This window comes from Rhinoraja longicauda, chromosome 31 (assembly GCF_053455715.1).
Source record: "Rhinoraja longicauda isolate Sanriku21f chromosome 31, sRhiLon1.1, whole genome shotgun sequence".
NCBI lineage: Eukaryota > Metazoa > Chordata > Chondrichthyes > Rajiformes > Arhynchobatidae > Rhinoraja > Rhinoraja longicauda.
The window spans coordinates 113,406-125,634 of NC_135983.1; the positions used below are offsets into that span (position 1 = coordinate 113,406).

At 46.4% G+C, this 12,229-nt stretch overlaps 1 protein-coding gene across 1 annotated transcript in view; it reads right to left on the reverse strand.

The window, feature by feature from the left end:
• Window positions 1-379: 379 nt before the first annotated feature.
• LOC144608407 (whirlin-like) overlaps window positions 380-12,229 on the reverse strand; it is a 78,110-nt gene continuing 66,260 nt past the window's right edge. The window contains exon 6 of the mRNA XM_078426139.1: window positions 380-516. Coding sequence (XP_078282265.1) covers window positions 444-516 — 73 coding nt within the window. The 3' untranslated portion in view covers window positions 380-443. The remainder of the gene's footprint in view (window positions 517-12,229) is intronic.

Genomic DNA, 12,229 nt, shown 5'->3' on the forward strand with positions numbered 1-12,229 from the left:
TGTCTACCTTCGAGAAAAACATGTGTCTTTTTTGTAGTGCACATTCCACAATCTGCCCTATAATATCAGACAATTGATTTAGTGAATAAATTTAATTTCTTTCTCATTTCACTGGCTTGTGGAAATTGTGCTATGATGTGATAAAACATTCTTAGAACTGTTCTATGTACTGATGAAAAATGCTCTGGTGTAATAATATATAGATATTTATAATGTTGCATTAGTCATAGTTAGAGTGTCATGCAACATGGAAACAGGCCCTTTGGCACAATTGTCCATGCCAACCAAGATATCCCATCTATGCTAGTCCTACCTTCCCATGTTTGGCCCATATCCCACTCAACCTTTCCTATGCATTTACCTCTTCAAATGTCTCAAATGTTGTTATAGTACCTGCCTCAACTACCTCCTCTAGATGCTCGTTCTATTACCGTGGAAATTAATTAACCACAAACATGTGAAACAGATTTCTGTCCTACCTTTGCAACTGCCTGCCCAGCATCTTCTCTGGCAATCCTGGAAGAGAAAAATGAGGCTATTGTAAATAACTCTTGTCACCCACTGACATCAGGAAGTAGCAGCTGTCTTCTGCAACATCACACTAGTCATGTCAATTTTATTTGTATAGCACATTTAAAAACAACCCACATTGACCAAAGTGCTGTACATTTGATTAGGTTCCAATAGAAAAAAAATGAAAACATACAGTAGCACGCAAACAGTTCACAGCGCCTCCTCAATGAGCCTCAAACGCTAGGGAGTAGAAATATGTTTTGAGCCTGGATTTAAAGGAGTCGATGGAGGAGGCAGTTCTGATGGGGAGAGGGATGCTGTTCCACAGTCTAGGAGCTGCAACCGCAAAAGCGCGGTCACCCCTGAGTTTAAGCCTAGACCACGGGATAGTGAATAGCCCCAAGTCGGCCGATCTGAGGGACCTGGAGTTAGAGAGGGGGGTTAGAAGATTTTTGATGTAGGGGGGGGAGTGTCCATTTAGGGCTTTATACGTGAATAGGAGGAGCTTGAAGTTGATTCTGTACCGTACAGGGAGCCAGTGGAGAGAGGCCAGAATCGGGGTGATGTGGTCCCTTTTACGGGTACCCGTCAGGAGTCTCGCTGCGGCGTTTTGGACCAGTTGCAGGCGGGACAGGGAAGATTGGCTGATCCCAGTGTATAGGGAGTTGCAGTAGTCTAGGCGGGAGGAAATGAAAGCGTGAATGATTTTTTCTGTGTCGTCGAATTGGAGGAAAGGTTTGATTTTAGCTATGGTTCGAAGTTGGAAGAAGCTGGCTTTTACCACAGCGTTGACTTGCTTATCAAATTTTAATGCAGAGTCAAATATCATGCCGAGGTTTTTGACATGCGGTTTGACTAGGCAGGATAGGCTTCCAAGACTGCCTGTTATCAATTTGATGGAGTCGGGGGGGCCGAATAGGATGACCTCAGACTTGCTCTCATTTAATTGGAGGAAGTTCTGTGCCATCCAACATTTTATGTCCTCAAGGCAGTGTGAGAGGCTGTTTAAATTTGACTGGTTGTTGGGTTTCAGGGGGAGGTAAAGCTGAGTGTCATCGGCATAGCAGTGGAAAGAAATGCCGTGCCTTTGAATGATTTGGCCAAGGGGGAGCATGTATAGAGAGAAGAGAATGGGGCCGAGGATGGAGCCTTGTGGAACTCCGCAGGAGAGGCTAGCTGGAGCAGAGGAATAACTGCCTATGTTGATGGCGAAACTCCTATCTTTGAGGTACGAAGCGAACCAGCTCAGGGCAGTGCCATCAATGCCAACTGCGTACCGGAGACGGTCAATAAGGATGGTGTGGTCCACTGTATCGAACGCTGCGCTGAGGTCGAGAAGGAGCAGGATTGCACAGTCGCCGGTGTCGATGGCGAGAAGCAGGTCGTTGTGTACCTTCAACAAGGCAGACTCTGTGCTGTGGTGGGCTCTGAAACCTGACTGGAAACTTTCCAGGATGGTGTTTTGGTGCAGGTAGGGCACTAATTGGTTTAGGATTGCCTTTTCAAGGACTTTTGACAGGAATGGCAGTTTGGAAATGGGTCTGTAGTTGCTAGGCAAGGTGGGGTCTAGGTTAGGTTTTTTCAGTAGGGGCTGGACCACCGCGTGCTTGAAACTGGTTGGAACAGTGCCAGTGGCCAGAGAACTGTTGATAATAGAGAGGATGCTGGGACCGGCTATTGCAATGACATCCTTCAGAAGGGTAGTGGGGGCTGGATCAAGGGGGCAGGTTGCAGGTTTCATAGCGGAGACAAGCTTTGCAAGGGAGGATAGAGTGACGGGTTGGAAGCAGTCCAATTTAGATGAACAGACTAGTGAGACAGCTAGGTCACGGGTGGGAGGGGAAATGTTCATTCTAATATTCTCAACTTTGTTGGTGAAAAATTTAGCGAATTCTTCGCACTTAGCAGGGGACCCAACTAAGCTGGCACTGGGGGCGGGACATATGACAGAGGTAATTGTTCTAAATAGGACCTTGGAGTTATGAGAGTTTTTGGAAATAAGGTCGGAGAAGTATTGTGCTCTAGCAGACTTTACTGCTTCCTGGTATTTGAGAAGATTGTTTCTCAGAATTTCGAAGGAAATTTGAAGCTTGTCACATTTCCACCTCCTTTCTGATTTTCTGCACTCCCTTCTTAGGGCTTTGGTGGAGTCATTAAGCCACGTCCGACCTTTGGGCTTAGGCTTTTTCATTTTAAGGGGAGCGATAGAATCCAGGATGGAAGAGCAAGTGATATTAAATAAAGAGGCGAGATCCTCAGTGCTGAGATGGGGGGGAGAGGCCTCAATAGTGCAGATGTTGGGGGCAGCTGTGAGAGCCTTGGAGAATTTACTGGCAGTCAATGAATTTATGTCGCGGGAGTAGCGAACAGGGAGATGAGATTTTGCGGGAGATAAAGGCAGAGATGCGTCAAAAATGATAGCGCTGTAGTCCGATAGACAGGCTTCAGTAGTTTCAATGTTGTTGATTGGGAATCCGGACGATAACACTAGGTCGAGAGTATGGCCTAACTTGTGAGTGGGTCCCGTGGTGTGAAGAGTCAGATTGAAGGACTCAACCAGGTGCATAAATTCACTCACAAGAGGCTTAGTGGGACAGCAAACATGAATATTAAAGTCACCAAGAATCATGATCCGGTCAAATTTGGGCAAAATGCTAGAAATCAGATCAGCAAATTGGGTGATGAAGTCCTTATGCATTTTTGGTGGGCGATACACAAGAACAATTAAGAGGGGATAGGCTAGGCCTACTTTAATTAGTTGCACCTCGAAACTGGAGAAATGATCAGCGTTCAGGAGGCGGCAGTTGAAATGTTTCTTAAACACAGTGGCTAAGCCCCCACCGCGTCCAGAGAGCCTAGGCGAGGTGAAGAAGTGACAGTTATCAGGACAGAGTTCCACGAGTGGAGCAAGCTCACCAGGGTTAAGCCAGGATTCTGTGAGCAGTAAGAAGTCCAATCCACGGGTGATGAAGAAGTCGTTGAGGATGAAGGTCTTGTTCTGTAGGGATCTTACGTTGATCAGGGCCACTTTAGCAGGGACAGCAGGGACAGCAGGTGAGCTTCGGTCCGGTAGCAGCTCCCACGCCAGCGGGCGGAGGTTCAGGGAGACCACGCCGCTGCGCTTCACAGATGGCCTTGCTGGGAGCCCACGGGCAGGCAGTCCAGGGACCGGGATGATCGGTCGAAGAGCGGCATACCTGAGCTCGAGGGAGCGCCGGTGGATGGAGCTGTAAGGTCGACCAGGTCCGACTTCGCAGTGCTGGGCGAGGTAGGCCGCTGTTGGATGAGCGCGGGCGAGGTTTTTTAAATTTTCGAATGTTCCCGCGCGTTTACCCCGCCTCCTAGCGCGGTGCGTGCGGCGGTGCATGTAAGGCTGGGCCCGCACATCTACCGGGAGTTGATCGAGGAGCGATCGCTGGAAGAAACTTTGTCCGGGACCTGGACTGAAGAAGTCGACGACGGAGGGTCGGATCAACAGGAGGGTTCGGCGGTCGTAGACCAAAGTGGCTCGAAGAACACTACGATCTCCAGGTGAGCGACGACAGGCAGCCAAACACAACGGCGCGGCCATCTTGAAAATGACTACAACCCTTCAGCGACTGTGCTGACAGCGTATATGCAAGCAGCTCAGTGAACACACAATATTTATTCAGTCTCTGCTTTTTGTGCTCTGTCCCACATCTGCCAGAAAACCTTGATTTTCCTTACCTTTCTATCATTTGTTTTAGAAATAAACATAGGCGCAGAGCCAAAGGCATCGATAATGCTTACCTCTGATTCCCCCTTCCCACACCATCCCCCTCCAGAACACAGTTATGGCAGTACCTACGCTGCATTCTTGATCAAAACTGCAAGGGATGATATCTTTCAATGACTGAACATTGATGATGGTATATTTGCTTATAAAAAATTCCAAACATAATTTCAAGGCATAATGAGCAAAAGATACATAATTATTAAGTAGATATCTTCAGCATCTGCAGGGTCTTTGCGGCTATTAGAATAGAAAACATAGAACAGTATAGCACAGGAACAAACTAGGGCCCACAATGCTTGTGCCGAGCGAAGCCTTGCTAAACTGATCTCATTTGCCTGTATATAATCCATATTCCTCTAATCCCTACACTTCCATGTGCCTATCCATAAACCTCTGAAATACCACTATTGTAGCTGCCTCCACCACCAACTTGGCAATGCACTCTAGGCTCCCACCTGTTTCTTGCCCCCACATCTCCATTAAACTTTCACCCTCTAAAATTGGAGTTCACATAAGTCATAGGAACAGAGTTAGCCCATCGAGTCTACATAGAAAATAGGTGCAGGAGTAGGCCATTCGGCCCTTCGAGCATGCACCGCCATTCAATATGATCATGGCTGATCATCCAGCTCAGTAACCTGTACCTGCCTTCTCTCCATACCCACTGATCCCTTCAGCCACAAGGGCCACATCTAACTCCCTCTTAAATATAGCCAATGAACTGGCCTCAACTACCTTCTGTGGCAGAGAATTCCACAGACTCACCACTCTCTGTGTGAAGAAATGTTTTCTCATCTCGGTCCTAAAAGACTTCCCCCTTATCCTTAAGCTGTGACCCCTAGTTCTGGACTTCCCCAACATCGGGAACAATCTTCCCGCATCTAGCCTCTCCAACCCCTTAAGAATTTTTATGTTTCTATAAGATCCCCCCTCAGTCTTCTAAATTCCAGCGAGTATAAGCCTAGTCTATCCAGTCTTTCTTCATATGAAAGTCCTCCATCCCAGGGATACACTATTCAATCATGGCAAATCTATCTTTGGCTCTCAACTCCATTCTTCTGCATTTTCCCCATAACCACTGACACCTGTACGAATCAAGAATCTGTCAATCTCCGTTGTAAAAATATCCATGGACTTGGCCTCCACAGCTGTCTGTGGCAATGAATTCCACAGATTCACCATCCTTTGAATTAAGAAATTCCTCCTCATCTCCTTTCTAAAGGTACATCCTTAGTGACCGGTGTGAGAGGGGAGGTGAATACCAAAGTTAAAGTGTTGTATTTGAATGCGCAAAGTATAAAAAATAAAGTGGATGAGCTTGAGGCTCAGTTAGATATTGGCAAGTATGATGTTGTGGCAATTACAAAGACATGGCTGCAAGAGGACCAGGGCTGAGAGCTGAATATTCATGGCTATACGACCTATCGAAAAGACAGACAGGTGGACATAGGGGGTGGGGTTGCTCTGTTGGTAAGGAATGATATTCAGTCCCTTGCAAGGGGTGACATAGAATAAGGAGATGTCGAATCAGTATGGACAGAACTGAAGAATTGTAAGGGTAAAAAGACCCTAATGGGAGTTATCTACAGGCCCCCAAACGGTAGCCTGGATATAGGGTGCAAGTTGAATCAAGAGTTAAAATTGGCATGTCGCAAAGGTTATGGGAGATTTCAACATGCAGGTAGACTGGGAAAATCAGCTTGGTACTGGACCCCAAGAAAGGGAGTTTGTGGAGTGCCTCCGAGATGGATTCTTAGAGCAGCTTGTGCTGGAGCCTACCAGGGAGAAGGCAATTCTGGATTTAGTGTTGTGTAATGAACCGGATTTGATAAGGGAACTCAAAGTAAAAGAGCCATTAGGAAGTAGTGATCATAATATGATACGTTTTAATCTATAATTTGAGAGGGAGAAGGGAAAATCGGAGTCAGTATTGCAGTTGAGCACAGGGGACTATGGAGGCATGAGGGAGGAGCTGGCCAGAGTTGACTGGAAAGAGACCCTAGCAGGGAAGACAGTGGAACAACAATGGCAGGTAATTCTGGGAATAATACAGAAGGTGCAGGATCAGTTCGTTCCAAAGAGGAAGAAAGATCTAAGGGGAGTAAGAGGCGACCGTGGCTGACAAGGGAGGTCAAGGACAGTATAAAAATAAAAGAGAAGTATAACATAGCAAAGATGAGTGGGAAGCCAAAGGATTGGGATTCTTTTAAAGAGCAACAGAAGATTACTAAAAAGGCAATACGGGCAGAAAAGATGAGGTACGAAGGTAAGCTAGCCATGAATATAAAGGAAGATAGTAAAAGCTTCTTTAGGTATGTGAAGAGGAGAAAAATAGTTAAGACAAATTTGGGCCCTTTGAAGACAGAAGCAGGTGGATTTATTATGGGGAACAAGGAAATGGCAGATGAGTTGAACAGGTACTTTGGATCTGTCTTCATTAAGGAAGACACAAACTATCTCCCAGATGTTCTAGTGGACAGAGGTCCGAATGTGACGGAGGAACTGAAGGAAATTCACATTAGGCAGGAAATGGTGTTGGGTAGACTGATGGGACTGAAGGTTGATAAATCCCCAGGGCCTGATGGTCTGCATCCCAGGGTACTTAAGGAAGTGGCTCTAGAAACCGTGGTCGCATTGATGATCATTTTCCAATGTTCAATAGATTCAGAATCAGTTCCTGTGGATTGGAGGGTAGCTAATGTTATCCCACTTTTTAAGAAAGGAGGGAGAGAGAAAACGGGAAATTATAGACCAGTTAGTTTGACATCAGTGGTGGGGAAGATGCTGGAGTCAATTATAAAAGAAGAAATTGCGGAACATTTGGATAGCAGTAACAGGATTGTAAGTCAGCATGGATTTACAAAGGGGAAATCATGCTTGACTAATCTTATGGAATTTTTTGAGGATGTAACTAGGAAAATGGACAAGGGAGAGCCCGTGGATGCAGTGTACCTGGACTTTCAGAAAGCCTTTGATAAGGTCCCACATCAGAGATTAGTGGGCAAAATTAGAGCACATGGTATTGGGGGTAGGGTACTGACATGGATAGAAAATTGGTTGGCACTCAGGAAACAATGAGTAAGGATTAACCGGTCCCATTCAGAATGGCAGGCAGTGACGAGTGGGGTACTGCAAGGCTTGGTGCTGGGACCGCAGTTATTTACAATATACATTAATGACTTAGATGAAGGGATTAAAAGTAACATTAGCATATTTGCAGATGACACAAAGCTGGGTGGCAGTGTGAACAATGAGAAGGATGCTATGAGGATGCAGGGTGACTTGGACAGGTTGTGTGAGTGGGCAGATGCATGGCAGATGCAGTTTAATGTGGATAAATGTGAGGTTATCCAGTTTGGTTGGAAGAACAGGAAGGCAGATTAATATCTGAATGATGTCGTTAGGAAAAGAGGACGTACAACCAGATCTGGCTGTCCTTGTTCATCAGTCACTGAAAGTAAGCATGCAGGTACAGCTGGCAGTGAAGAAAGCTAATGGCATGTTGGTCTTAATGACAAGAGGAGTTGAGTATAGGAGCAAATAGGTCCTTCTGCAGTTGTACAGGGCCCTAGTGAGACCACACCTGGAGTACTGCGTGCAGTTTTGGTCTCCAAATTTGAGGAAGGACATTCTTACTATTGAGGGAGTGCAGCATAGTTTCACTAGGTTAATTCCCGGAATGGCAGGACTGTCATATGTTGAAAGGATGGAGTGACTGGGCTTGTACACACTGGAGTTTCGAAGGATGAGAGGGGATCTTATTGAAACATATAAGATTATTAAGGGATTGGACATGCTAGAGGCAAGAAACATGTTCCCAATGTTGGGAGTGTCCAGAACCAGGGGCCACAGTTTAAGAACAAGGGGTAGGCCATTTAGGACGGCGATGAGGAAAACTTTTTCACTCATTTGTAAATCTGTGGAATTCTCTGCCTCAGAAGGCAGTGGAGATCAATTATTTGGATGCTTCCAAGAGAGAGTTAGATAGAGCCCTTAATGATAGTTGATTCAGGGGGTACGGGGAGAGGGCAGGAATTGTGGATGATCAGCCATGATCGCATTGAATGGCGGTGCTGACTCCAAGGGCCGAATGGCCTACTTCTGCACCTATTGCCTATTGTCTTCCATTCTAAGACTGTGCCCTCTGGTCATAGACTCTCCCACTAGTGAAAACGTCCTCTCTACATCCACTCTATCCAGATCTTTCACTAATTGATGTTTCAATGAGGACCACCCCTCATTATTCTAAACTCCAGTGTGTACAGACCCATTGCTGGCAAACGCTCATCGTATGTTAATCCAATCAATCAATATATCTTTATTGTCAAGTACAACGAGATTAAGAATGCCACTTCCATATCGATGCTATAAAATAGATAAAACACAGTGAAAACAAAAACAACAAAAAGAAGGGAGAAAAAAAAGAAACAAGGTAACGTGCAAATAGGTTCATGCAGGGTCAATTGTGCCAGATGACCATGGGGGCAGAGACAGATCATGGGGGGGGGCTCTCAGCAGGTCCGATTCAGAGCAGCAATAGCTCTAGGAATAAAGCTGTTTCTTAGTCCGGAGGTGCGAGCGTAGAAGGCCTTGTAACGTATGCCAGATGGTTCAAACAGACGGTGGCATGAGTGTGTGTAGTCCTTGTAGATGCTGGTGGCTTTCCTGAGGCAGCGTGCGTTGTAGATGTCCTCCAGGGCTGGTAGCTGTATTCCAATGATCCTCTGCACTCTGCAGATGACCCGCTGAAGAGCTCTCCTATCCGCTGCCTTGCTGCTGAGATACCACACATCGATGCCGTATGTCAGTATGCTCTCTGTGGTGCAGGGGTAGAAGGTCATCAGCAACTGTTGGGGCAGACCAGCCTTTTTCAGCATTCCCAGGAAAAACAGCCCGTCCTGTGCTTTCTTAATAATAATAATAATACATTTTATTTATATAGCGCTTTTCATATACTCAAAGACACTTTACAGAGATTTTGAGAACATAGGGAAATTAATAAATAGATAAATAAGTAAATAAATAAATGAACAGAGAAAGGAGACAGTAGGTGAGGTGACCTTCAGTGGTTGAAGGCAGTACTGAACAGGTGAGACTTCAGCGATGTTTTGAATGTGGTGAGTGTGGGGGAGTCTCTAACGGTTTGGGGTAGTGAGTTCCATAGGGTGGGAGCAGCGATGGAGAAAGCCCTGTCCCCCCAGGATCTGAGTTTAGTCCGGATGTGGGGGGATAGGAGATTGGCAGCGGCAGAGCGGAGGGTGCAGGTGGGAGTGTGCCTGTGGAGGAGGTCGGTCAGGTAGGATGGGGCCAGGTTATGGAGGGCTTTGTAGGTTATGAGGAGGATTTTGTACTGGATTCTCTGGGGGATGGGGAGCCAGTGGAGTTTATAAAGGACGGGGGTGATATGGTCACGGATCGAGGTGTGTGTGAGTAGACGGGCAGCGGAGTTTTGAATGTATTGAAGTTTATTGATGATTTTTGAGGGTGCGCCATAGAGGAGGCTGTTGCAGTAGTCCAGACGGGAGGTGATGAAGGCGTGGATGAGGGTTTCTGCAGCTGTGGAGGAGAGGGATGGACGGAGACGGGCAATGTTTTTGAGGTGTTCTTGACTAGCTCAGCGGTGTTGGTGGACCATGGGAGGTCCTCTGAATTGTGTATGCCCAGAAACCTGAAGCTGGACACTCTCTCCACTCTGTCCCCGTTGATGAGGACTGGAGCGTATTCGGCATTCTGTGACCTTCTAAAGTTGATGATTAGCTCCTTGGTCTTAGCTGTTTAGGGACAGGTTGTTCTCTGAGCACCAGCTCGCCAGGTTCTGCACCTCCGCTCTGTAGGCTGATTCATCGCCGTTGGAGATCATCCCGATCACCGTTGTGTCATTTGCAAATTTGACAATGGTGTTGGTTGGGAATGCAGGAACACAGTCATGTGTGAAGAGGGAGTAGAGGATGGGGCTCAATACACAACCCTGTGGTGTGCCAGTACTCAGTGGTAGTGGAGGACAGGTGGAGGCCCAGTTTCACTACCTGAGGGCGCTCCGACAGGAAATTCAGGATCCAATTGCATAGTGACGAGCTGAGGCCAAGCTGGTGGAGTTTGGAGCTTAGTGGGGATGACAGTATTGAAGGCAGAGCTATAGCCTTTATATAGCATCCTCATGTATGTGCCCTGTCTCTCCAGGTGAGTCAGGACGGTATGAAGAGCCAGAGAGATGGTGTCCTCTGTGGATCTATTAGCTCTGTAAGCAAACTGATACGAGTCCAGTGAGGCAGGGATGATGGCTTTGATGTGGGAGAGGACCAACCTTCCAAGCACTTCATTACTATCGGTGTGAGGGCAACCGGACGGTAGTCGTTCAGACTGCTGATGTTTGCTTTTTTCGGCACCGGTACTATGGTGGCTGACTTCAGGCACTTCGGGACTGTTGCCAGAGATAGAGACAGATTGAATATCCTTGTAAATACCTCAGCAAGCTAGTCAGCACAGTCCTTAAGTACCCGTCCTGGGACTCCGTCCGGGCCTGCAGCCTTGCGTAGACTGACCCTCCGCAGCGCGCGCTGTACATCATGTGTGCTCAGCGTGAGAACCTGTTCATCCTCTGAGGCCAGAATTTTTCCACTCATGGTGTTGTTGCCGGTTTCAAAGCGAGCAAAGAAGGTGTTGAGCACGTTGGCCAGTGTGACATCACTGTGGGGGCAGGCAGGATCATTCTCATCCCAGGATCATTCTCATAAACCCGCTCTCAAATGCCAGCACATCCTTCCTCAGCAATGGGGCCCAAAACGGCTCACAATACTCCAAATGCAGTCTGACCAGTGGCTTATAAAGTCACAGCATTACATCCCTGTTATTTTTATTCGAGTTCTCTCAAAATAATTGGCAACATTGCATTTGCATTATCTCAAAATAATTGTTAACATTGCATTTGCCTTCCTTACCACCAATTCAACTTGCAAATTAACCTTTTTGGAATCCTACACCAGCACTCCTAAGTCCCTTATCAACTGTCCTTAGCCCCCACTACCACTTATTGAATGAATAAATTAAATGTTTCATTCATTCATAATTATTTCCCTCCTTACCTTAAGCCTCATCTCTGGTTCTGGATTTCCCTTCTCTGGGTAAAATACTCTGTGTAATAACCCTATGTAATGCCTTCATGATTTTATGCACCTCTGAGATCACCCCCCAGACTCCCGTGCTCCAAGAAATAAAGCCTTAGTCCGTCCAACTTCTCTCTACAGCTCAGGCCCTCAAGTCCTGGTAACATGCTCTTAAATCTTCTCTGCACGCTTTCTAGCCTAACGACATCATTCTACAGCAGGGTGACCATAACTGACCACAATACTCCAAATGAGGCCTCACCACTGTATTGTGTAACTAAAACATAACACCCCAATTTTTATGCCCAATTTTTATGCTCAACGAAAGCCTTCTTGACCACCCTCTCTCCCTGTGACACCACTTTCAGGTAACTATGTACCTGCTCTCCTAGATCCCTTTGCTCGACAACACACCCCAGAGCCCTGCCATTCATTGTGATGGCCCTGCCCTTGTTTGACTTCCAAACATGCAATACCTCACACTTCCCACATTTAACTCCATCAGCCATTTCTCAGCCCACTTGCCCAGCTAATCAAGGATGATCAAGATCCTGCTATAATTTTTGATAACCATCAAGATGCAAACCACTGGTTAGCCACAGAATTCAATGTTCATACTGCTAGGTTGTAAGCTACCCAAACGGAATGAGGTGCTGTTTCTCCAGTTTGTGTATGGCCTCACTCTGGCAATGGAAGAGGCCCAAGACGGAAAGGTCAGTATGGGAATGGGAAGAGGGGTTAAAATGGTTAGCTATCGCGAGATCTATTAGGCCTTGGCGGACCGTGCTCAAACATTTTAAAAGATTTTTCTCACTTCTTAAAAATATTAGAACAGGTACAGTTCATTCTGAAAAAG